At 52.0% G+C, this 24,766-nt stretch overlaps 1 protein-coding gene across 11 annotated transcripts in view; it reads right to left on the bottom strand.

The window, feature by feature from the left end:
• Positions 1-24,766, bottom strand: part of ATP2B2 (ATPase plasma membrane Ca2+ transporting 2) — a 374,078-nt gene that overhangs the window by 67,418 nt on the left and 281,894 nt on the right. For all 11 annotated transcript variants that reach the window (XM_036079860.2, XM_036079863.2, XM_036079864.2 and 8 more), the window contains 3 exons: positions 16,757-16,954; positions 8,659-8,916; positions 7,517-7,642 (listed from right to left, as the gene is read on the bottom strand). In XM_036079860.2, the coding sequence (XP_035935753.1) occupies positions 7,517-7,642; positions 8,659-8,916; positions 16,757-16,954 (582 nt within the window). The remainder of the gene's footprint in view (positions 1-7,516; positions 7,643-8,658; positions 8,917-16,756; positions 16,955-24,766) is intronic.

The raw sequence follows: 24,766 nt of genomic DNA, 5'->3' as shown, positions 1-24,766 counted from the left end.
AGGGCAGTCTCCATGAAAACGCTGCATCTTGGGAGTCGGGATCTCGGTTTGGATGGGATCTTGGTTTGGATGGGATCCTGTGCAGACAGACTGACCGAGTGTGGCGTTTCCTGCCTGGGGCCACACTCCTTCACTTGATGGACACATGTGGTGGATTGCCAACTCTGTGCCAGGCTCTGGGGCCCAAAGGGAGGTCTCTGCCCTCCCGGAAGGAGCTCATGGTGTAGCTGAGGTTGAGGGGAGCAGACAGGAACACAGATCAACCACAACACAAGACGACAGAGACCCTGGGCCTGCTGGACTGGTGGGGCACAGCCCAGGCAAAGGCGGGGAGGTAGAAGAGCGGGATGGCAGCAGAGACGCTGGACTGAAGCTCAGGGCCATGAGGGGAAGAGCAGGAGAGAAGCTGGATTATGGCATGATCGGAGTGGAGGGCTGCAGAGTTGGGTCTCCTTGGTGTTCAATGGGGAGCGACTGGGAGTATTTCTGGGGCAGGGAGGGAGAGCATTAATATTTAAGAATGAGCGGTCCCTTTGTGCCAAGTACTATCTGAGCTACTTTCTCCACGTGGCTGTCATAATCACCCTGTGAGTGACCATCCTCACTCCCATTTCACAGACGGGGAGCAGCCCGGAGAGGCCATCCCTGCATCCAGCCCGGGAGGGCGGAGCCGGCGTGGACCGGGGGTGTGGCGCCAGTTCTTTCCACCTTGCTGGGAAGGCTCGTGGAGAAGTTGGAGGCAGAGCTGTTTGGGACCACTCTGCAGTGCGAGATGGAGGCAGGGGAACGGAGGGGGAGCTGTGTCAGCCACCCAGCAGCCATCCATCCATGACAGAGAAAGGGCCCAGGGAACGCTGTGGCTCCCACTGACGGGATGGCCTGTCCTGTCCCACCTGAGCCTTCATCTCCTCCCCCCAACAGGGGAGTCCTGTGGCCTTTGATCTGGCAAGCAGAGGTTGGGCCAGAACCTTCTCAACGGCTGGCTCAAAGGCCATCTCTGCCTTAGACCGGCTCGGAGCAACAGGAGATGGTCCCCACCTGGTCCAGATGTTGGCTGTCTCGGGCCCAGAGCCCCATGCAATGGCAAGTGGGGCAGTCTGAGCCGCCGGTGGCAGAGCTGGAGGGGCCTCGTTTTACAGAAGGAAGCTTCTGAGCCCAGAGAGGGCAAATGGCTGACTGAGGTTGCACAGTACCTGAGGCACAGGTTGGGGCTTGAACCTAGGGCTCCTCGCTCTCCTGGTTTTGACTTCCCAGGCCTCTTTCTGGACAGGAGAGGGGAGGGGTCTCTCTCTGGTGGTAGAGATGTGAAGAAGGGATAAAGGCCATTTGTGGGAATTCTTATCTGCCTCCGGGCACAAGCACCAAGCAAAGCCAATGCAGTTCCCAGCCCAGGAGTGGTTCCTTCATCATTATTGTTATCAACACAGTTAATAACAGTAATAACACATGCTTGCAGAGCACTAGAGAGCTGGCCAAGCATTTCAGCGCCCACAAGCCTGTCCTCCTCACAACAGCCCTGTGAGGTAGGTTTGGTGCAAGTACAACCCCAAGCCCCTCCCCTCCCCGTGGCCTCTCTAGCTCAGAGAGGTCGAGTGATGGCCTTTGGGTCACACAGCTGTGAGTGGTGGAGCCGGGACTTGAACCCGTGCTCTATCCACTACACCCCGCTGCCTCTCATGGAGAAGAGGCAGGGTAGTGTAATGGAGAGAGCGCGGGCCGAGCGGCAGACTGGGCCTTCCTGCAGTCACGGTGTCGTCCTAGGTTCCCTGGAGGCGGCGGCAGTGGTGGCAGGTCCGGCTCTCCGTGCCTGGCCTTCCGCTTGGCGGGCAGGGTGGGCAGCAGGCCTGAGAGGGTCTGCCGATGTCCCGTGCAACTCCGTGCTGTTAACGCTCTGGCTCCAGGGGTGGTGGAGGTGGCTCGGGGTCCTGCCGGGGGCTGAGCCAATGGGCCTGCAGGAGCTAGGCCCTGCTGCTTTTGGGGACACCCCCCAACCCCAGACCCTGGCCCCTGGCCCTTCCCTGGCCACATAGATGGCGCCTAGTCGCTGGTTTCCCAATGGAATTTAGTATAAACGCTCCAAACAGGCCTTGCTGCCGGGTCCTAAAGCCCCAGGGTCCTCAGAGGCGAGCTTGCATATGGAGGCTCAGGGAGAGCTTGGGGCTGGGAGGCTGGAGGGCTGGGGTCTCGCTCTGGCCCTGCCTTCTGGGGCGATTTACACTCCTGCTCTGGGCCTCAGTTTCCCCAGCTGCAAATCGAGACCAGCCCAGGGTTCTCTAGGGATCTGCAAATCTCCTGGAAGGCTGCAAAGTCACAAGTCAGGGCATTTCTTTCTCACAAGAGGGATCACTGCTTCCATGGGACTGTCAAGGGGATTCAGGACCCCAGGGCGTTAGAAACCACTGGCCTTCCATGAAAAGAGGCTGAAGGGGCAGGACACATAGATGCCACACAGGTCCTGCACCGGGTCCTGGCCTGGAGGACGCTGTGGGGACAGTCGAGGGACGTGAATACATATGGAACCTTCTGGTAACAGTATAGCATCAATGCTGAGTTTCCTGAATGGCTAGCTGTGCTGTGGTCACACGTGAGCAAACCCTTTTCTTAGGAGATACGCCTGAGGTGTCAGGGGGCAAAGGGCCATCACGACCGCAAGACGCAGTGAGCTCCCGATTGGAGCAAAATGGTTAACAACAGCTGAATCAGAAGGAAGGGCATTCAGGTGTTCTTTGCACTCATCTTGCAACTTTTCTGAAAGTTTGAAATGATCTTAAAGTAGAAAACTCAAAAAAAATAAAGGCCCAGGTCGGAGTTTGTACTCTAGGGCTCACCCACAAGCTCCTTGCTCCATATGGGCTTTTAAAGAATGGGAATTTCTCACTAACAGTGAAACACTGGGAGATTGTACATGAAATGTGGGTTCTGGCCCCCTCCGCACTGTGAACGTCGCAGCCACACCGGGGCCGGGGGGCTTCTGCGGGCAGCAGTGAGAAGCAGTCAGGCTCTTGCTTTGGTGTCTGTGCTCTCCCTGCTGACCCCGTGCAGGGGGGACCTTGTGACTCTGAACATTCTACTCTGCCTGGTCTGTGTCTGCCTGCCTGTCCATCCTGGGAGATGAGCTCCGGGCCTTTGGGATTTTCTTTGTGTTCTGAGGCCTGGCACATCCGAGTCTTTCCGAAGGCTGGTCTGTCCCCATTTGTCAGATGGGGAGACTGAGGACCTGACAGGCAGAGGTCACGGCTGGAGCCAACAGAGGTCTGGGACCTGGGTGTTCTGCCTCCAAATGTTATGCTTGTTCCACACCACACAGCCCCTCGCAGCAGTACCGTTTACAAAGGACAGTGACATCCATCCATGCATGGGGTCCCCACAACAGCCCTGTGGGGTAGGCAGGGGGGAAGGGCACCTCCCCCAGCAACTCCTCCACTGCACAGACACCAACATGGGGGCTCAGGGAGGTGAATGGACCTGTCCAGGGTCACAGGCTGGGCATGGTTGGGCCAACTGCTCCCAGCGCCAGAGTGCTCTTTGCCTTCCTGTAGGCTGCACCAGTGTGCCAGACACCCCGAGGGGGTTTCTGCACTACCATGAGGACCCTGCAGGTGCCCCTAGCCAGGTCCCTCTGTCTTCCCCGGGGGGCCATTCAACTGGAAGGCCCAGCAAGGCCTCCCAGCACAGGGAAAGGGTCCAAGGTCTCTGTCATGCACAAAAATGAGCATCCAGATGGCAGTTATCCAGAGTTCAGAGCACTAGGGAAGAGAACAATCAAGGAAACCCCCCCGGAGGAGGCAGGCTCATGCAGGCTGAAGGTGGGGAGCAGCTGGATGGGGGAAGCTCAGAGAGGGGGGAGGGGAGATATTCAAGATGAGAAAAGAGAGGGGGGAAACGGACACTGACACAACCTCATCAGCTGGGGTCACCCCATTTTACAAGCGAGGAAGTAGAGGCTCAGATAGGGTAAGAAGCTTGTCCAGGGTCTCCCAGCAAATGAGGGCAGTAGGGATTTGAACCCAGACCTGTTTCACCCCCCAAATCCAGGCTCCATATGAGGAATGGGGAGGGAACCAGTCTGTTGTGGGCATCCATCTGCTAGCACTGGGCTAGGGAGGGGCTCCCCCTACATCATACCCCAGGGCATCCCTACTGTCCTCACGGGTCAAGAGAAGGGGTGTGACATGCCCAAGGCCACACAGTGAGTTCACTCCCAAGCCCAGATCTACCTCAGTCTAGCCCAACCCAGCCTTTTCTATAATAGCCTTAGCCTCCCTCTCTCTAGAAGATAGTGCTGGAGCCCCTACAGTGTGCAGGGCCCAGGGATAGAGCTCCTGGTGGCTTCACACTCAGGGCCCCCAGCTGCTGGACGGGTCTGGGTGAGAGGACCCATGGACAAGTGCATCGCAATGATGATGGTGTCTGTCCATCTGCATATGGCCAAGGATGGACGGGGCCCATACAAGTGAGACCAGTAGATCTCTTTGGGAGGCAGGACTGGATGCATTTAACTCTTTACTTTATCTGAGATGGTTCGCACTCAGCCAAACTCAGTCTACATTAGGGGGCTGTGCTCGAATGGGCCAAGCACAGCGTGGGGGTCATGGGGTGAAATGTGTGTCCCAAGCCGTCTGGGGGTGACTGCCCAAGGGCAGTGGTGGGCAGGGAAGGCTTCTTGGAGGAGGTGGGGCCTGAGCAGATGGACAGGAGTTAAATGTGTAACAAGGAAGGGAGAGGGCCATCTAGGAAGAGGGAGCAGCCTCAGCAGGGGCAGGGTGGAGAGAACAAAGTAAGATGCATCTGCAGCAGAGGTACAGGGTGAGGGTGGGTATGATGAATCTGTGACTTGCGTGCCTGGGAGGGCATTGAGTGCACTGGCCATCCAGGGCTTGGGTCTACCTTACAACACCCCCAGCACCCCACAGCCTGTCGAGGCTCTGCTCACACACAATCAGTGACTGGGAACTCATTACCTTTTGGCAGCCTTTTTGTCCTAGAATGGTTCTATTATAGAATTCTTCTCTTTCCAATTAGACTGCCTTCTATTGGGCTGACTCTACCCCCTTCTCCCCGCCCCCCACCCTTCTCCAGGAGCTGGGGCTAAGCCACCTGCCCCTCCCAGCCCCATGCAATTGTGCTTTTGAACGCCAGTGCTGCAGTTCACAGCCAAGGGTCACTTTAAGTCTAGCTCACACTGCACTCTGGCGATCTTGGTGGGTCCTGCCTCTTGCTTTCTTTTTGCCATCCTCCCTGCACTCATGGTCTCTGCAAAGTTGGTGGGCACACTTTCCATATTGAAACAGGATAGAGCTCCAGGGAAGGCCACTGGATTACCAGCAATCCAAGAATCAGCACAAACCCACCAGAATCTCCTAGCTTCTAGCACATCCTGTTCTCTTTTGCCCACCCGGACATCTCAGGAGACCCTGGCTGTTGTCTCCTGACATCCGGAGGCCCAGGGTCCATACTATTTACCTGGGCTTTCAGCTAGAAGTGTAGGTAAAGACCAAAAAAGTTGGTTTGACTTGGGCTGGCTAGCTGACTTCCCATCCATCTCTGCCCCGTCCGAGTCTTTTCCAGAGTCTCCTTGCCCCTGTGCCCATCTCCTTGGCTGGTCTGGGATACACCGAGTCAGTGATTCTGAACATTATCTTTCCTCAGCCTCCTGCAAGGAACCTACCCCTCCTCTCCCTTCTCCAAACTGTCTGGAACCTTTGTCACCCATCCATTTAGGCTCAGTGCCTCCACCTGACTTCCACCGATCCAGATGACCCACCAGACCACTTCTCCCAGGGACGATTGCCTCTCTGCCAAGCCCTTCAGCTCAGACGTCAGAACTAGGGCCACGGAGCCATGACCATTTACAGAACCCTCATGAGGCCCAATGTTCCAAGAAGGCATTCAAGTCTTTCTATGATCTCTTAGACCCCAGAGCCTTTGCACTTGCTGTCCCTCCACCTGGAATGCTCTTTCTTCTCATTGTGCTGGTTTCAGCTCCAATTCAACCTCCTCAGACAGGCCTTCCCTGACCAACACGATTCCTGTTCCTTTCCTCAGAGTCTCTATTTCATTATAATGGTTTAATGTCTTCATCTGAATATTTGAAATTTACATATTTGCGTTCTTGTTCCTTTATTGTCTGTTTCTTTTTATGAGGTTCTAAGCTCCAGGATGGCAGGAACCTTATTTGTCCCACCAATCACTGGCACACAGTAGCTACTTAATAAATGTTGGTCAAATAAGTTCTGGATAAATAAATGCCCCAGCACTGATTCTCATTTCTTTCTACCATCCTACCCTGCAGACCTGTTGATCTTTCTCTTTGTATTGCAAGGACATCCCATATTCCTTCAGGCCTCTGTGTCTTTGCACACATTTGCCTCTGCTAAGAGGCCCTTTCTCCACACCTCTGGTGAGCTCCTACTCACCCTTTAAAACCCCGCTCAATTCCACTTTGGGTAGTTCTGTTCCTTTCTTGGCTTTCTCACCTCTTCCTCACTCCTCTACTGTGGAATTAGCTGTTTGCAGGTCTGCTCCCCTCAGCCTCTGTGGGCTGGGGGCTCTCAAGGCCGGGGGGGGCTCTGAGTCATCATGGGTCCAGTGCTCAGCGCAGGGCCTGTCCCAGAACAGCTGCTCAGGGGATGTTTGCTGAGCAGTGCTGGACAAGGAGGCCCTTTGTGTGTCTCTGTTAGGGGGGTGTCTCATCCAGCTGGGGCCTCACATCTGCAAGGCCTTTCTGCCTCCTCTCTTTCCCCTGCAACAGCCAGAGGGAGATTTAAAAAATGTAAATGTGACCAGTTCACTGCTGAAAACTATTTCAGATGATTCTCATCATGCTTAGAAAATTTCCAAACTCCTGACCATGGCCCATGAGACCTGACATCTGGGCCCTCCACCCTCTCCATTTTGCTCACAATCTTCCTGCTTCAGGGCCTTTGTACTTGTTCCCTCTGCCTGGTACATGTTTCCCCCCAAAAGCCACAAAGCCAGCTCTCTCTCCTCATTCACAACGCAACTCAAACATGGCCTCCCCTGACCTCCCCAGCCACCTGCCTCCCGTTGTTTTGCTTTATTTCCGTCATGTACCTACCACCCTCTGGGGTCTTTGCAATGTCCGTCTCTTCTCACTACGCCGCAAGCTTCTCCGGGCAGTGGTCTCATCAGCCTCCCTCCCTGCTGTATTCCCAGCACCCAGCCCAGTGCCTGGCACATGGCAAGTATCTAAAGTAATCATCACCTGATGGATTCTTTCCTATACCTGGTAAGAACAGGCTTAGCAGAAAGTAAGTTCCGTGAGGGCAGGGATTCTTTGTCGATTTTATTTACTGTACTATCCTCAGGGCCTGGCGCAATGCTGAGTGCACAGTAGGCTCAAAGTACATTTGTTGGGGGAAAGGGTCTGGAGCCAAGGAACAAAGTCTCTGAGAACTTCCAGCCTCATGATGGGGACACAGGTGCCCCTCCACCCCGGAAGCATAGAGGCAGGAACCGGCAATGGGAGTGAGCTCACCGTTGGGCCACATCTCACCTGATAGCAACATGGGGTCCTTGTCCACGGACTTGCGCACCTGGTCAGACTCCCCCGTCAGGGAGCTTTCATCAATCTTGAGGTCGTTGCCCTGGATGAAGAGGCCATCAGCAGGGAGGAGGTCACCTGGTGGGAGGAAGGGCAACAGAGTCAGCAGGGTGTCAGGTGGCTAGAGGGTGTTGGAACATTCCCTTAAAGGTGTGATTGCAAGGTCAAGCTCACCATTGGGCACCTGCTGCCTCGAGCTCCCAGGGTGTGGGAACTAAGATGGTGCCCACCACAGGCAATAGGCAGCTGAAGCCTGGAGCCAAGAGGAATGGCACAAGGCCTGGAGGACTGAGGCTGGGCCCAAGAACAATCCTAGCTTGAGTGGGCATGTACTTCTGTTTATAAAGTGCTTCTCTTGGCCTGGTGTGGATTTGGGGTCCAGTTTTCTCAATGATTCATGCTTCTCTGGTCCACCTATGGTTTGGGAAATCATTTTGGAAGGGACGAGTCTGTCCTGACTATGCTGAGGGGACCCGAAGACAGGCACATTATCAGAGGAAACCAAGCTCCCTAAGGCGGAATGAAGAAGGCACCGCAATCTCTCCCCCATCTTCCGCCTCTGCTTACCCAGGACATATCTTGCCTACACCCCGTTTGGTGCCAGCCAGCCTGACCACTTCTTCCATGGCAGCGTCACAGGCCTAGAATGTTTGCTCACCCACATCCACTCCCTATGACACCTTCTCTAGCCCAACAACCATCCATCAACAGCCCAATCAGATGTAGGAAATGGATTTCACCTCATAAACGCATTCTGAGTGTTAGTGGTCCTTGCAGTATTGTGTTGAGAAGACTTCTGTATCTAGGCTCTGAGCTGTGATTGATTAGTAATGTCTGCTACAGGTGCAGGTTGTGAGACTGGTAGCCATGTGCTCTGTATTTGCCATTTCTGACTTTAAATGGATTCTGGAATCCTACCTCCTCTAGGAAGTAGCCTTTTACATCCCAAAGGATCTCAGAACACATCCTGGCTCAGGATTAGCCTTCAGGGACCGGACCCCTTCCCTGGGCCAGCCTCTCTGGGTCTGCCTGTCCTGTCCCACCTCTGCCCAGACTCTAGCTCTAGCACCTGGCCCTGTGGCTGGGACACTCACCATATTTGACCTGGGCGATGTCCCCAACAACAATCTCGGCCACAGGGATCTGGACCACCTGGCCAGCCCGAACCACGGTGAACTTTTGCTCCTGCTCGATGCGGCTCTGCAGGCCCCGGAACTGTTTCTCTTTGCTCCAGTCATTGAAGGCCGTGACCAGGACCACACAGATGACCGAGAGGAGGATGGCCGCCCCCTCGATCCAGCCGGCCTCTGCCTCCCCTTCATCCTCTGCCCCACCCTGGGCCGTCGCACATCCTGCAGAGAGCAGAAGGAAGCACGCAGAGTGGGGTCAGCCAGGCAGGAGGAGCATACAGGTCTGGATTTAAATCCCTGCTCTGCCGAGTAAAAAAATGTCAATAATTAGATGAGCATGATCCAATTTATTCAATGCATCTGGGTGGTAAGCTCTTTGGTTTCCTGCCTTTGTTCTAGGTGTGAGATCTTGGGCAAATGACTTCACCTTTTGAGCCTCAGTTTTCACCTCTGTAAAAAGGGACGAATATTCTTTGCCTGGGGGATCTATTGTGAGGGTTGAACTTCAATGAGGTGAGGTCCATGGTGGCTCCCAACATGGGGGAGAGGCCTGATTCATGAGAAAAGAGAAGTGAGGACGTAACAGAATGAAGGCGATCAGTACTGCAAGTGCTTTAGGGTCTAGAGGGCAGTTTTGCTGATGTGCTTTCCTTTCATGCTTCCAGCAACTGTGAGGCAGGTCTCCAGACAGAAGGCCCAGGGGGAAGGGGGGTGGGGACAGGAACCACAGTGCCAGGCCTGATGTCCCACAGGCTGGTTCTAATCCTGCCACTGCCCCTGTACGATTCTGGGTAACTCACTGTCCTCCCTGAGCCGCAGTGTCCACCTTTGCAAAATGGGAGTCACTGAGACCTCCTTCCTGGTTCCGGGAGAAGACTGTGAGCCAGAGCTCAGGGCATGGCAAGTATGAAGCACTCCCCCCCCAACACACACAGCGAGGACACCCACACTCCAGGCTGTGGGCTGCTTATCTGTCCTACAGTGACCCTGCCTCCCACACCCTTGCACTGTTGAGCCTCCCGGTCTGGTTCCCCAGGCTGCTTGAGGCCTGCCAGGCCCACCTTGTGAACAGAAAAAGAAAAGAGCAGACACATCTGGTACAAAAGCCTCAGGTCCTGTCCACGGGGTGCTGAGTCCTAGGGTCTCTCCAAACTCCTCCATGCACCCTGTCTCCTGCATCCCCACAGGATCCGGGGCGGGGGGGGAGATTTATTACCTCCACTTACAGATGAGAAAACTGAGGCTCAGAAAAGGGAGGGGACAGCCAAGGTGGGTGCTGCAGCCAGGACTAGCCCAGGCCCTTTTTCCCACCAGAAGGTGGTGAACAGCCTTCTCCATGGAAAGTGACCCTGAGCAGCATCCGACTATCCATCCCTGGAAAACTCAGAGAGGTTCCCTTTCAAGGCAGCTGGGCAGGGGACGGGACCATTCACAAATCACTTACACCAAGTATTCATTTTAATTCTCAAGCTGGCCAAGAGAAGTGATTCAGAGAGGGGTGGCTACTCACCTGGGGTCACACAGCAGATCTGGAGTTTGAATCCACGCCTGGAATCTGACACTGGACATGGCCTGCCCACTGTCCCTGAGCCCAGTGGCCTCCTCTGCCATGTGCTGGCCTCACATTGCCAAAGGCCCATGGCTGACTGTCTGGAAGTCCAATTCAGTCCCAAGGAAGAGAGAACAGTTTTGGGAGACCCCAGCAGGAGCTTCTGGGAAGCCGGGGGTCAAAAGCAACATGACAAAAAGGCCAAGTGGTATCAGGAAATGTTTTCCAGCTCTCGGAGGAGTGGAGGTCAAGGCTAGCTGGTGGGCCTAAGCTTGGGATGGTCCAGAATGATGTGGCCCAGAAGTATGTGTCCCTGGAAAATTCCATGGCTTTCACTGAACCAGTCACTCCTTGCAGGCTAGTAAACAACCACTTCATTGCACAAGGTCCTCGATGCCACTCTGTCATTCTTTTGGAATTCCAGACTTTTCCAATAATTTTAAGTTGTTTAGCTGGACCAGCCTTCAGTGCTAATGATCATCATAGTTGTGCTAATGCTAACTGACATCAGACCAGCCTTGGGTTTGAATCCCAGCTGTGCTACTTCACTGCCGCACGCCTATGACCTAGCTACTTACCCACTGTGCCTCAGTTTTCTCATCTGCAAAATGGGGGTGAGGACAGGCACTCCCTCGTTGGTGGCTGAGAGGGTGGAAGGAGTGCGTTTACGTAAGGCACTCACCTCACTGAGCACACAGAGTGAAAGCTGCTGTTTTTTGTTGCCTGGTGTATGGGCTGCATAAATGCATTCGAGCTCCACAGCAAGCCTGGAAGGGAGCCTTGGGCATCCAGCTGGAGGTCAGGACCATGTGATGACCGGGGGAGGGGAACCAGGGTGCTCCTCCTTCATCACAAATGATACCAGTGGAAGCTCCAGAGACTGGGAAACTCAGGTGAACCTTGCTAAACAGACACCCAGTCCATGGAAATGTGCTCTTTTGGGCTTCAGGGGAGTGACTTGAGATGCAGAGCCCCAGCACTTTGCTTTATGGGACTTTTGTTACTCTCTGCCTCTGCTACATGCTTTGTAAATGGGAAGACTGTTGCGTGCTTCATTGATGCCCCCTCCCTCCCCCCCATTATAGATTACAGCAGTTACTGGAACATTTAGGACACTTAGAGATAGCCCAGGACCATGGAAAGCGTTTGGAGTCTGGAATTGTAAAGACCTGACTTCAAATCCAGGCTCTGCTGTGTGACCTTGGGTAAGTGACTTGGCTTCTCTGAGTCTCAGTTTGGACAGCTGTAACATGGGATGACTTTGTGAGCCCAGAGCCCAGTAAGGGCCTGGCATATATTGGATACACGATAAATATGAGTCTTCTCTCCATTTTCATGAGCTACTCTCCTTGGACTGGCTTCTGGAAGCCAAGGGTATGGTGGTTGAGCAGGATTCACTCTGTTGCCCTGATCCCCAACCCTGCCTGTTGCTTTTGCCTATTCAATACCAAGGAGCCCTTTGGGTCCTTGAGGGCACCCTGCCAGCAAAAGCCCATTAGTTTTTACTTCCTTTTGAGGACTGTCTCATGGTCACACAGCACCTTGGGATGGCCAGAAAGTGAGGCTGTGGATTGCTGGCTTAGGCCTTCAGCTGCCAGGACCTGCTGGACCCTGGTAGCAGCTCCTCTGCCCCTGGTGCAGTTGGGGAGAAGAGATAAGGAAGGGGAAGGAAGGGGGCTCTGAGCAGGCCCTGCTGAGGTCTCCTCTGGGGGGCCCTTCAGACTGGGGCAGGGACAGGTTTTGAAGATTGTGGCCACAGGGTTTGGGGAGCCTGCAGCTGCTCTCTCTGGACCTGGGGATTTGTAGGGTTTGGCTTTTGTCTGACCTCAGGGAACCTGCTGGGCCTCTCTGGGCCTATCTCTACTTGTCCATCAGTAAAATGGGGAATCTGCTTTCTAGATGGTGACTGGGGCCTGGCATCAAAGAAGGGTCCTCGAAAGACACAAAGAAATGGAAAAATGATCCATGCTCATGGATTGGAAGAACAAATATTGTGAAGATGTCAATGCTACCTAGAGCAATCTACACATTCAATGCAATCCCCATCAAAATACCATCCACTTTTTTCAAAGAAATGGAACAAATAATCCTAAAATTTGTATGGAACCAGAAAAGACCCCGAATAGCCAGAGGAATGTTGAAAAAGAAAAGCAAAGCTGGCGGCATCACAATTCCGGACTTCCAGCTCTATTACAAAGCTGTCATCATCAAGACAGTATGGTACTGGCACAAAAACAGACACATAGATCAGTGGAACAGAATAGAGAGCCCAGAAATGGACCCTCAACTCTATGGTCAACTAATCTTTGACAAAGCAGGAAAGAACGTCCAATGGAAAAAAGACAGTCTCTTCAACAAATGGTGTTGGGAAAATTGGACAGCACATGAAGAAGAATGAAACTGGACCATTTCCTTACAGCACACACAAAAATAGACTCCAAATGGTTGAAAGACCTCAATGTGAGACAGGAGTCCATCAAAATCCTAAAGGAGAACACAGGCAGCAACCTCTTTGACCTCAGCCACAGCAACTTCTTCCTAGAAACATCGCCAAAGGCAAGGGAAGCAAGGGCAAAAACAAACTATTGGGACTTCATCAAGATAAAAAGCTTTTGCACAGCAAAAGAAACAGTCAACAAAACCAAAAGACAACCGACAGAATGGGAGAAGATATTTGCAAATGACATATCAGATAAAGGGCTAGTATCCAAAATCTATAAAGAACTTATCAAACTCAACACCCAAAGAACAAATGATCCAATCAAGAAATGGGCAGAAGACATGAACAGACATTTTTCCAAAGAAGACATCCAAATGGCCAACAGACACATGAAAAAGTGCTCAACATCGTTCGGCATCAGGGAAATCCAAATCAAAACCTCAATGAGATACCACCTCACACCAGTCAGAATGGCTAAAATCAACAAGTCAGGAAACGACAGATGTTGGCGGAGATGCGGAGAAAGGGGAACCCTCCTACACTGTTGGTGGGAATGCAAGCTGGTGCAACCACTCTGGAAAACAGTATGGAGGTTTCTCAAAAAGTTGAAAATAGAGCTACCATACGATCCAGCAATTGCACTACTGGGTATTTACCCCAAAGATACAAATGTAGGGACCCGAAGGGGTACATGCACCCCGATGTTTATAGCAGCAATGTCCACAATAGCCAAACTGTGGAAATAGCCAAGATGTCCATCGACAGATGAATGGATAAAGAAGATGTGGTATATATATATACAATGGAATATTATGCAGCCATCAAAAGGAATGAGATCTTGCCATTTGCAATGATGTGGATGGAACTGGAGGGTGTTATGCTGAGCGAAATAAGTCAATCAGAGAAAGACATGTATCATATGACCTCACTGATATGAGGAATTCTTAACCTCAGGAAACAAACTGAGGGTTGCTGGAGTGGGGGGTGGGGTGGGAGGGATGGGGTGGCTGGGTGATAGACATTGGGGAGGGTATGTGCTATGGTGAGCGCTGTGAATTGTGCAAGACTGTTGAATCACAGATCTGTACCTCTGAAACAAATAATGCATTATATGTTAAGGAAAAAAAAAGAAGATAGCAGGAGGGGAAGAATGAAGGGAGGAAATCGGAGGGGGACACGAACCATGAGATATGATGGACTCTGAAAAACAAACTGAGAGTTCTAGAGGGGAGGGGGGTGGGAGGATGGGTTAGCCTGGTGATGGGTATTAAAGAGGGCACGTTCTGCATGGAGCACTGGGTGTTGTGCACAAACAATGAATCATGGAACACTACATCAAAAACTAATGATGTAATGTATGGTGATTAACATAACAATAAAAAATTAAAAAAAAATAAAGTGCTGTTACCAGCAGAACCCCCCCCCCCCCAAAAGAACGGTCCTCGAAACTGGAAGAGACACAAACATCTTCCAAGCCCCTACTATGTGCCTGTCACTTGGCTGGCACTCTGACACTAGGGGACCTGTTAACGGGCAGGGAGTTGGGAGTATTGAGTGTGCTAATCCCAGCCGTGCCACGAACATGCTTTGTGATCTCTGAGAAGTATCTGGAGGTCTCTGAGCCAAGAAAGCAAACAGGAAAGGGCTGTGGGTGCGGCAAGGTTCTACAGCCTGTTAAGTCCATCACTAGCGTCATTCTGGATATGACTGATGAAGCTTGAGTCTGACTTGGCAGGGTGGTGGTCCTGGCAACATGGAAGGTCCAGAACTCAGAGCTCAGGCCGGGTCCTGGGCACTGGGGGGTACATATAGCCACAGAGAGCAGGAACTTCACTCCATGGGGCTGGAATATATGCAGCTGCCCTCATCCACCCAGATCCTGGCCTGAGCTAGCGTCTCAGCTAGAGGCAGGGAGGGGCAGTGGAAAGCACCAGAAGACTTGGGTTTAAAATCCAGCCCTACTGCCTAACAAGCTGTGTGACCTTGGGCAAGTCCTTCCCCATTCTGGGCCTTGGTTTCCACCTCTCTAGGATGGAAGAGGTTGCAGCCATCTGTTTGGAGGCCTGTCTGTGGGGAGGCTCCTCCCGGTACACACTAGGAGCTCGGTCCGTGCTCCCACTGCACCCCCTCCACCATCTGCCCTCTGACTTCTAATCTTGCACTAAACTGGGTCACAGGAAGCCACTTACCCGGTGGCATTGACTCAGTCCCATCCCTTCTGGAGGAAACGTAGCCGAAGGATGGGAGCGTGGGCTCAGAAGCCAGAACGTCTGGATCTGAGTCATGGTTCTGCTGCTTCCTAGAGTGTGACCTAGCAAGTCATTTACTGTCTCAGGGCCTTGGCTCCTGGATGATAACAGCACCTACCTATGGGTTGTTGGGAAGATGAAATGAATTTCTACTGTAAACGCTCCCAACTAGCGGTGGCTATAAAAATTGTAAGAAGAATTATCGTTATTATTATGCTTGTGTGTTGCACCCTTAGCTCAGTTCAAGGTTTTTTCAAATAGCCATGTATAATCTTCTTCTACATTTTCTATGAAATTCCTGCAAAGACTGCTTCCCAGTGTGCAGCTCTTATAATGTCCTAAGTGAAAGTTCATCCCAGAATTCACTGTCAGGGGGCATGTTATCTTCCTAAGAACAATTTTCCCTCCTTGTGGATAGCTTGAGCTATGCAAGTCATCCAATTCCCTTTCTGCCTTGGCTGCCAGGAAGCTCACAGTCAAATTTAAATCTCAATCATAGTAGCAAGTATAGTTGGTTCATTTGCTTCCATTCTTTTCCTGTCTGACTTCCTATTTGACTTCATCTTGTGAGATGTGTCCTTCTTGTGTCTTTAAACCCTCTCTGGAAAGAGGTTATGCAGGATAAAAAGCAACTTAGTAATATTACTTATAAAATTGAGGTAGTTGGCCTAATAGACTTGTTTATCTCATTTCTTGGGCAGCTCAGGCTTGAGAGAGGGTGAGGGGACAGATGTTCAAGGAATTTCAGAGACCACCTCCTCGTCTGGAGAAATGAGGCCCATGATGGTTATTTCTTCTAAGCTATTCACTTTTTATTTGCTTGCTTGAAGTAATGAACATAGTAGGATTATCTCTTTATGCAGTGCATTCATTAGGAAAATGCTGAATCATAATTAATAACAAGTGTTTATAATATCCTACTAATGAAAAATCACATTATAAAAACCTAACAAAACAATATATCTTGTATGATCCCATTTATTCCATAGTATGTCTCTCTGTCTCTCTGTCTCTCTGTCTCTCTCATGTGACATAGGTTTGAAAGACTTTGCCATTGTAAAAGAAAGAGTCAATGAGCTGATAAAACCCTAGCCCTTAGCAGGTGCTCGGTTTCTGGAATAAAAGGATGAGGGAAAGTTGAGGTTTTCCATTAGGAGTCCTAAGTTCTGACTTTGAGAAGTGTGGGTCTGCTCCAGAGCCCTCTCTGGATGAATGGGACACTGCTTCCTCGCTCCACAGAGCAGTGTCTCCATTCAGAACGCAGGGACACATTTTGGGAGGCCCTCCCAAGACCAGGACTCCTCACATGGGAAAACATACTCAGCATCAGCCCCACGAGTGTGTACATGATACTGAACCAACCCTGGGATGGGACCGTGAAAGAGGAGGGGCAGCACGGATACTGAGTCCTTCTCATGCAACCTGCAAAGGATGCAATCCAAGAAGGACCCTGGGAGGAGGAAGTCTGGGGCAGCCACACCCATGGCAGGAGCAGATCTAGCACCCACTCAGTGACCTTGAGAGAGTTAACGCACTTCTCTGACCTTGTTTTTCTCATCTTTAAAATGGGCATAATCATGGCCCTTACCTCATGGGGTTTTAGGAGGATGATATCTCAGCCCAGAGCTCGACACACGTAAGTGCTCAATAAATGCTCACTGTAGTTATTCCCACTGTTGGTGCAATCCTTGCGTCTCACACATGGGAAAACTGAGGGCCGGGGGCTGTGGCTGAGGCCCTGCCCCCTGGGCCTCGGTTCCCTCACCCGGGTGCCCTGAGGTGTGGCCAGGCTGCTTGTTGCAGCGTGGGGAGCGGGGGTCTTACCTTCATTGCTCTCGCCAGGTGGGTGGTAAAAGGACAGCCCCAGGGAGATGATGGCCGCGATTTCCAGAATGATCAGTGTCACATCTTGCAGTGCCTCCCACACCAGCTGCAGGAAGGTTTTTGGCTTCTTTGGAGGTATAAAGTTTTGCCCGAAAATCTGCTTTCTCTTTTCCAGATCTGGAGCGGTGCCCGGCAAACCTGTGGACAGAGTGCAGAAAGGTTGGCCTGGGAGGCCTGGGGGAGATGCTTGGGTTCCCGGGAATTGTCCCGAAGGGGGCCAGCCCCGTGGTGAAGCACAGAGAGGGGGGAACACAAAGCAGGAAACTTGCAGGCACCAGCCAGGAGCCCGGCGCCCAACACTCACTTCCAGCCCACAGTGGGCTCCTGTGAAATGCCAGAGACACCATGCGGTGGGGTGAATAGTGACCCCCCCTAAATGATATGTCCACATCCCAATCCCTGGAAAATGTGAATATGACCTTCATTAGGAAAACGGTCTTTGCTGACATCATTAAGTTAAGGATCTTGGGATGAGATCACCCTGGATTATGCAGGTGGGCCCTAGAACTAATGACGAGTGTCCTTTTAAGAGACAGAGGGAGAAGACCCAGACCCAGAGGGCACAGGCCATGTGAAGACGGAGGCAGAGATGGTAGGAGGCAGCCACGAGCCAAGCAATGCCAGACGACGAAGAAGCCCAAAGAAGCAAGGACGGGAACGTCCTCTAGAGCCTCTGAAGGCAGCACGGCCCTGCTGACACCTGATTTCCAGACTTCTGGTCTCCGGAACTGTGAGAGAATAAAGTGCTCTTGCTCAAAGCCACCCAGTTTGTGGTCACTTGGTAAGGCGGCCACAGGAAGCAAATACACACCACCAGGCCCACCTTGCACCGCATCCTTTTTCCTCCTGCCCTGCCTGTTGAGCACAGACTCGGAAACCTCTGCCTGGTTTGAACCCCAGCCTGTGCCTCCAGCTCTCTGAGCCTCAGTGGCCTCCTCTGCGATGGGGATGGTGACTGCAGCTAGCCCACGAGTGGTCGTGAGCATCTCATGAGAAAATCCATGAGGTCGGTGTTTGTTGAGCACCTACTATGTGCCCAGCACTGTTCAGACACTGGGATAGAGCAGTGAGAGAGACAGGCAGAGCGCCCTTCTGGGGGACATGGCCTCCCAGTGGACACATGTGACATGCTCAAGTGGTGCCTGGGGGTGGCAGACGCTCAATCGCTGCTTCCAACCCCCCGTTTCTTCACTTCCAGATAATTCTCCCTGCCTCACCAATCTGATCCTCACTCCCTGCTCAGCGACTTTTGGAGGCTCCTCACCGCCTCCAGAATAAAGTCCACGTTTCCCAGCCTGGCGCTCCGCCTCTTGATCTGACCCCCAAGCCATGTGTGTAGCCGCATTTCCACTATGTGGCCCACCCCCGGCCAAACCAGGCCAGTCCTCTGCTGGCCTGGCTTGTGCGTGCCTCCTGCCACACATTTGGTCAGGTGCGGCCTTCCCTTGCCCTCCGCCCAGCTCCGTTTGCCTGTCTGTAAGTACTCTCCCACACTCATTGGTGCCAAGGTGTGAATAACCAAAACCCTGGCCAATCACCCTGGGTGCCTTTGTGCCTTAGAACAGGAGCCTGAAAGATCAACCCGTCATGGTGGGATTCGGGTGTGTGACAGAGAGGGGCCAGCCTCACTGTCTACTGGGCCCCTCTGGAGGCCAGCACTTCTCCTTGCTTCTCTCCCTCCTTTGATGCTACCCTGTATCACCCCAAGTCACTGGTGTCACCCTTACTTTTTCCACAAGTGCCCTGGCACCTTCCTGCCTTGCTTATGCTGTTCAGAGAGCCACGAAGAGGCATGCCTTCCATCTTCTAGGGTGCCTCTGCGGACAAGCACTCTCCTCCACCCCAAGCGGACATCAGCTCCCTGCCCTCGCCCCTAGGTGGCCTTCAGCAGCAGGGCTGACCTGGTCACTGGATCTGTGTCCCTCCTGGGCCGTGGTGCCTTGGGGGCAAAGACTGGTCTGCTTCCTGTCCCTCGGGTCCTGGCGCTAAAGCCACCAACCACCTTAGAATCCTCTTACCCACTGAATGCAGGTGACATGCCCAAGTGTTCTGAACCTGACATGGGGTGTCATCACAAGGAACGCAGCACAAATGGGCCCCCACAGGTGGGCAATGTCAGTCCTGTCCCTGAGGCCAGCCTAATCCCAGCTCACCTGTGGCTTAATGAGGATAGCTGGAGGGTGGGCATGGAGGGGTGGGGGTGGGGGAGGCACACCCCCATCAGACTTCTAGCCTCAGTCTATGCCAGAGAAGGGCGAATCCGGAGGGATCCCCAGAACAACAACAACAAAAAAACCATTTCATTTTTATTTATTTATTAGAGAGAGAGAGAGAACATGAGCAGGGGGAGGGGCAGAGGGAGAAGTAGACCCCCTGCTGAGCAGGGAGCCCGATGCTGGGGCTCAATCCCAGGACCCTGGGATCATGACCCAAGCCGAAGGCAGATGCTTAACGACTGAGCCACCTGGGTGCCCCGAGGGTCTGGTGGTTTAATATCATATAGTCCTAGAGTTCTAACAGTCATTCGTTAGCTCATCCATCCATCCATTCATTCAAACTGTGTTTCTCAGGCCTCCACGGTGGGCCCAGCCTGGTGCTGGGTGCTGCGTGATGGGGAGAGTGATGTGAAGGGAATAGCCCAGAAGCTCATGGACATAAGATTTCAGTGGTCCTGGGAGTCCAATAGCCTATGGTCAGGGGTCCAGAGAGGGAGGCATGTCCCCTGTCTGGACTCTAGGCACTGAACCTCCTTTGATGCTAATAGTAAGACCTCCGTTGGGAGCCTCCAAGAGCCAGCCTGGCTGAGACCCTGTGGGAAAGCCTGGGGGGGGGGGCGTGTTCCAGGGGAGACCTCACACCAGCCTAGCAGTACAGGTAAACTCTGGAGATCCAATGTCCTGCCTGTGCAGTAAGGATGAGGGATCCTAGAGCTAGGTTATGCCCATTTTATAGATGGGAAAACCGAGGCTGTCATGAGACCAGTCTGCTGTGTTGGAGCAGCTTCTGGGCCCTGAGAACTCAAGTCAGCCCTGTCCTAAGCACATGGCAATGTTGCCTCTATGCTGGGGTGGCCTTCTGGGCTATCCACATAGAGAGCAAGCAGGCATCATATAGTGTGACTCTAGGAACTTTGGGAAGGTTCCTTGTCTTCCTGCCTTGTTCAGTTCTACCCAGAGTCAACATTTGAAATTATTCCACTTGGGCCTCATTCCTTTAAACAAAAGCTCCAATTCCTTTAGATTCCCTGGAAGAGGGGAGCCATCATCAGTTCTGGTCACCATAGTGTGAATGAGTTTTAGGCTTTTTCCTGGGAGTGGGTTTTGATAAACGGAAGAAGGGAGAACTGGGGAGAATGGTGGGCCTCTGAAGAAAGGGGCAATGACCAGTCACCACTGGCCTGTTATGGCAGTTTGCTGGGCTTTGACTAGTCAGTTCCTTTCTCTGAGCCTCAGTTTCCCCATCTTGATAATACGGAGTTCAATAGGATGGGTGGGCCCTGAGGATCCCAGGGGTTCTAAGGTCTACAGGTCCTGAAGTGGTCCTGCTGTGGTCTGTTCACATCTGGGGGTTCTTTATAAGTTTGGTAAACAAGGGCTTCACTTAGAAGAAGCTCAGCAAGGCTGGGGCCAGCCTATCTCCTGGGCCCATCCTGATTGATTCAGAGAGAGGTGAGTCTTCTGAAGGTCTGTGATTCAAATGTTCTGGAGTCTACAGGGTGACCAGTTGAAAATGTGGGTGTTCTTCAGTTCTGGGAGTTTGGTCATGGTTCAGGGGTTCTGTCATCTGGGGATTGAGATCCTGGGTCCTGGGACAGAGCATAGGGCAGGGGTTGCAAATCTGCATACCTGGGGGACCAAGCAGCTTTTCTGAATGCGTGAAGTAGGTGGGTGGGAGGCAACAGGGAGTAGTGGTGACTGGGGCAAAGTGAAGAATCTCAGCCCCTCTAAAGGGGGCAGTTAGTTCTTAGCTCCTGTGGGAGAATGTGGACCCAGTGTGGCAGATCTGCCAGTCTTCCAAGAGAAGCTGGACACCTGGAATTTGATGTAAAATCTCCCCATTAGAAATAGTCCAGGGCCAAATAAAACAGAGCTCTGAGCTAGATTCAGCCCTGGGGTTGCTGGTGTAAGACCCTCAAAGCTATGGGCTGGAGAACAGGGAGGAGTGGGGAGGGGTCAGAGTAGAACAGCCTCCCTGTCTCTTCCTCCTCTTTTCTGGGGTTCCCCCTCCCCAGCACCATGCTTTGCCCTGCTCCCCACAGGTTCTGAGATCCCCTCTGTTTTTTGAAATAACGGCTCACAGAATGAAAATATTTGTGTGTTCTGTAGGGCCAGTCTCACTTAGAAACTGCTAGGCAGTTTCCCCACAACTAACACCCCAGTGTATAAACCCAAGATGAGAGCCTCGGATGTTGAGGTTCACATGGGGTGATCGAGGTGACAGATGGTGACCGTGACATCTTGTTCACCCTCTTCCTCTCAGGGGAAGGTGGGCCGAGCTGGAGCTGGGGATACCGAGCCCCAAGAACTCCGGTGGGGTTTGAATGCAGATGTCATGGGTCCAAATCCTGGCTCTGAGTGACTTTGGGCAAGAGACTTCACCTCTCAGTGCCTCAGTTTTCCCATCTGTAAATTGCAAGGAACAGCAGGGCCTACTTCACGGGGTTGGGTGAGGCTTTGGCAGGATGGCTCGTGTATAGGTGCCCAGGCTGTATCTGGCACTGGGTGAGGATATTGCATTATTATCACCAGTTTTGGATGGTGCGAGTGATTATCATGAGCTCCCAGAGGAGGAAGACTTTGGACAGGTGGGATTTCAGTAAGATGGGGAGGAGATGGTCAAGGTGAGGACAGGAACAGCGGGAGGGCCATATGAGTGCAGATGAACCACTTATCCTCTCTAGGCCTCAGTTTCCCCACATGTGACATGAAGGATTGGCCTGAAGGCTGGTGGCTCTGATACCTTGTATCCAAAGATACTGGTTTTGGAGACCTACAGGTAGGGTATCCCACTGTCCAATCCACCTATCACACCCCTCCCAGGAGTGGAATCGTGTAGTCTCCCTATCTTCTGGCTGAAAATTAACATGCCTATTTTGGGAAGCAGAAACAACAGAAGGTGATGTGAGAGATGAATGGTGTTGGAGATTCAATTTAGATTAAAGAGCATCTCGCCATTTAGCATATTAAAAATTAACATTCTGTGTCAAATATCGCCGGACAAAGCCCCCAACGCCTTGAAAATTCAGAAACACAGTGCTGGGGAATTGATATCAGAAGCTGTGTGGGGTTGTGGGTTTCCAATGTGAATCTCTTTTTGCACAAGAGGCATAGGACAGAGCACTGAGTGAGGAGTCAGGTTTGTGGATGAATCGGGCCAGTTATTTCATCCCTAGGAGACTCTGTTTCCTCATCAATAAAATGGGAGCAAAATAACCCCTAGACAGTGGTGAGCCACACAGAGGAATGTGTGCAAAAGTTCTCTGTAAATTGTACAGGCACACAGTAGTTGTGCCTTCATGATAAAAAACCTCCAGCACTTGTGCAAATTCTTCTACCAGAATTGGCATTTGTGTGTTCTATTAGTCACGTAAGAGGACAAAGCCAAGTGCAGAGCATGGGAAACTTTGGTTGTACAGGAATTATTTGTTGTAACAGCTACTTGCTATCATTGGCTATTGGAAGAATCTTTGCCCCAAACTTCCTCTGTATCCAACCATCCTGGACACAGCTGGATTTTTTTCCCCCAGCGTCTGAGCCCTTGTCTCTGCCAGTCCTTATTCTTCTGCTTGGAATACCTTTCTCTTATTAGCTCTTTTGGATCCAGCCCTGAGTGTCACAAATGGCAGCCTCAGGCCATCAGAGAGGCCTTGTTTGGTTGGTACACACCTGCATGGTGTTAACAGAATGATAATTTGTTGCAAACATTAAAAACTCAGGTGATTACACATAAAAATCCCAATGTCTGGCCCAGCAAGAATCTGTGCATAGACTTCAGGGAGCTGGAAGTTGTGACCGAGAGTTCTCGGACCCAAGCACTGGCCTCATGGTGGCTCTGGGGACATGTTTCCTGTTAAGGAATGCTCAGGGGGACAGTGAGGACCAGCTGAAGTTCTTTCAGGAGTAGAGGGAGCCTTGGTATTGTCGAGACCCAGAGCGCAGCACTGGGGGCCAGGAAGAGAAAGTGCAGGGAGGGGTCCTGGCTTCCTTGGAGGGCAGGTGGGCTGAAGTAGATGGATGTCTAGGGAGGGGGGAAGGGAGAGCTCACCCAGAGGCTGGCTGACCTGCCATGCTGTCCTGTCCCTAGATGCCAGGGCCCCAGAGACTCTGGATCCTCTTATCTGAAGAGGCCTAAGTTCCCCACACCCCTATTCAACCCTTCCCAAGATAGAGAAAGTAGTTAGGATCCTATTAGATAGTGTGCATCCAATTATCCACTTCCTTATTTAGTCAATCAACAAATACTTATTGAGCACCTACTATAAGCCAAACATTGCACTGCATGTTGGGGATACTGCAGTGAGGAAGACCACTGTTCCAGGAAGGGTTTCCTGGAGGAAGTGTAATTGGGTGAGCTCAGAAAAAAGAGTGGGGGTTAATCAAGTGAAAGTGTTTAGGTGGGGGAAGAGGGGTTGACAAAGGCAGAAGAAACCCCAAAGGGCTTAGAAAAGGCTGATGTGACTGGAGCATCCCTGGTGTGCCCCTCAAGAGAGGAGGCAGATGGTCTCCACAGAAGAGGACATATCTATTTGGTGCCACACGGGGTCATCATTATGCAGGTCTTGGGGTGAGGGTGCGCGGGTTATTTCATGAAGACTTTGGATCATGGCACTTATCTTGTTGCCCTCTTTGCCTTGCCTGCCTGGTAGCTCAGCAGTGAATTTGCAGTTCACCTCTTGGAGCTGCCCGGAGGACTCAGGGGCATGTGTTGTGCCTGTAAATCATCATCTTAGTCATCCTTTCTTCCCTTTGTCTGAATTTCCTCACTTCAGTCACTTAAAATCTTTTTGTACAAGACAAACTTTTATAAGCTACTTTGGAGGTAGGACATGCATAATTCATCAGGATAAAAAGGGAGTGGTGAGATAAGTAAAGGTGCAGGGACTCAGAGGTCAGAATGAAGGAGCAAGATGAGGGCATGGGGCATATCAAATAAGACTGACTTTTGGGCCTGGTAATCGGGGGCAGGGCTCTGCTCTTCCTGTGTGCGGGGCCTTGAAACAAGGCGCCTCATGCCAACAGGCTGGGATCTGTCAAAAGTAGGGGCCTCTGGCCATTGGGAGGGGCTCAGGGTGAGGGTTCTGAGCCATCCAGATGACCTCTGACCTCTTCTTCCCTGCTCTGAGACCCCCACAAGGCTGAGCATCCCTGTTCCCAGCAAAGGGGCACCAGAGAATTTTTTCAACCCCAGCTAGGAGCCGTAATGAACCCTGCCCACTGCACTTGGCTGATATCTGGGGGAGGCGCGGGTATTGTCTGGCTGAGGGAACCTGCCTGCTGTCTGAGCACATGATTTCAAGTAAAAAGTAACTTTCCCTCTGCTGTTCGGTGCTGGTGCAAAAACAAACTGCCCCCCAGATGCTGGTGCTTGCCACTTATTGGCCCTCATAAATCATAGATGCAGTTGTTACTGCTAACTACCACCACTACTAACTACCACACTACTACTACTAACTATCACGCTACCACTAACTACCATGCTACTAACTACCACACTACTATCACCACTACTACTAACTACCATGCTACCACTAACTACCACACTCTACTAACTACCACACTCTACTACCACCACTGCTACTACCACTACTGCTACCATGCTACTACCACACTACTACTAACTACCACCACTGCTACTACCATGCTACCACTAACTACCACACTATTACTAACTACCACTGCTGCTACTACCACACTCTACTAACTACCACACTACTACTAACTACCACCACTG

The sequence above is a fragment of the Halichoerus grypus genome, chromosome 1, assembly GCF_964656455.1.
Source record: "Halichoerus grypus chromosome 1, mHalGry1.hap1.1, whole genome shotgun sequence".
In the NCBI taxonomy this organism is placed as follows: domain Eukaryota; kingdom Metazoa; phylum Chordata; class Mammalia; order Carnivora; family Phocidae; genus Halichoerus; species Halichoerus grypus.
This window is presented reverse-complemented; position numbering and strand designations above follow the sequence as displayed.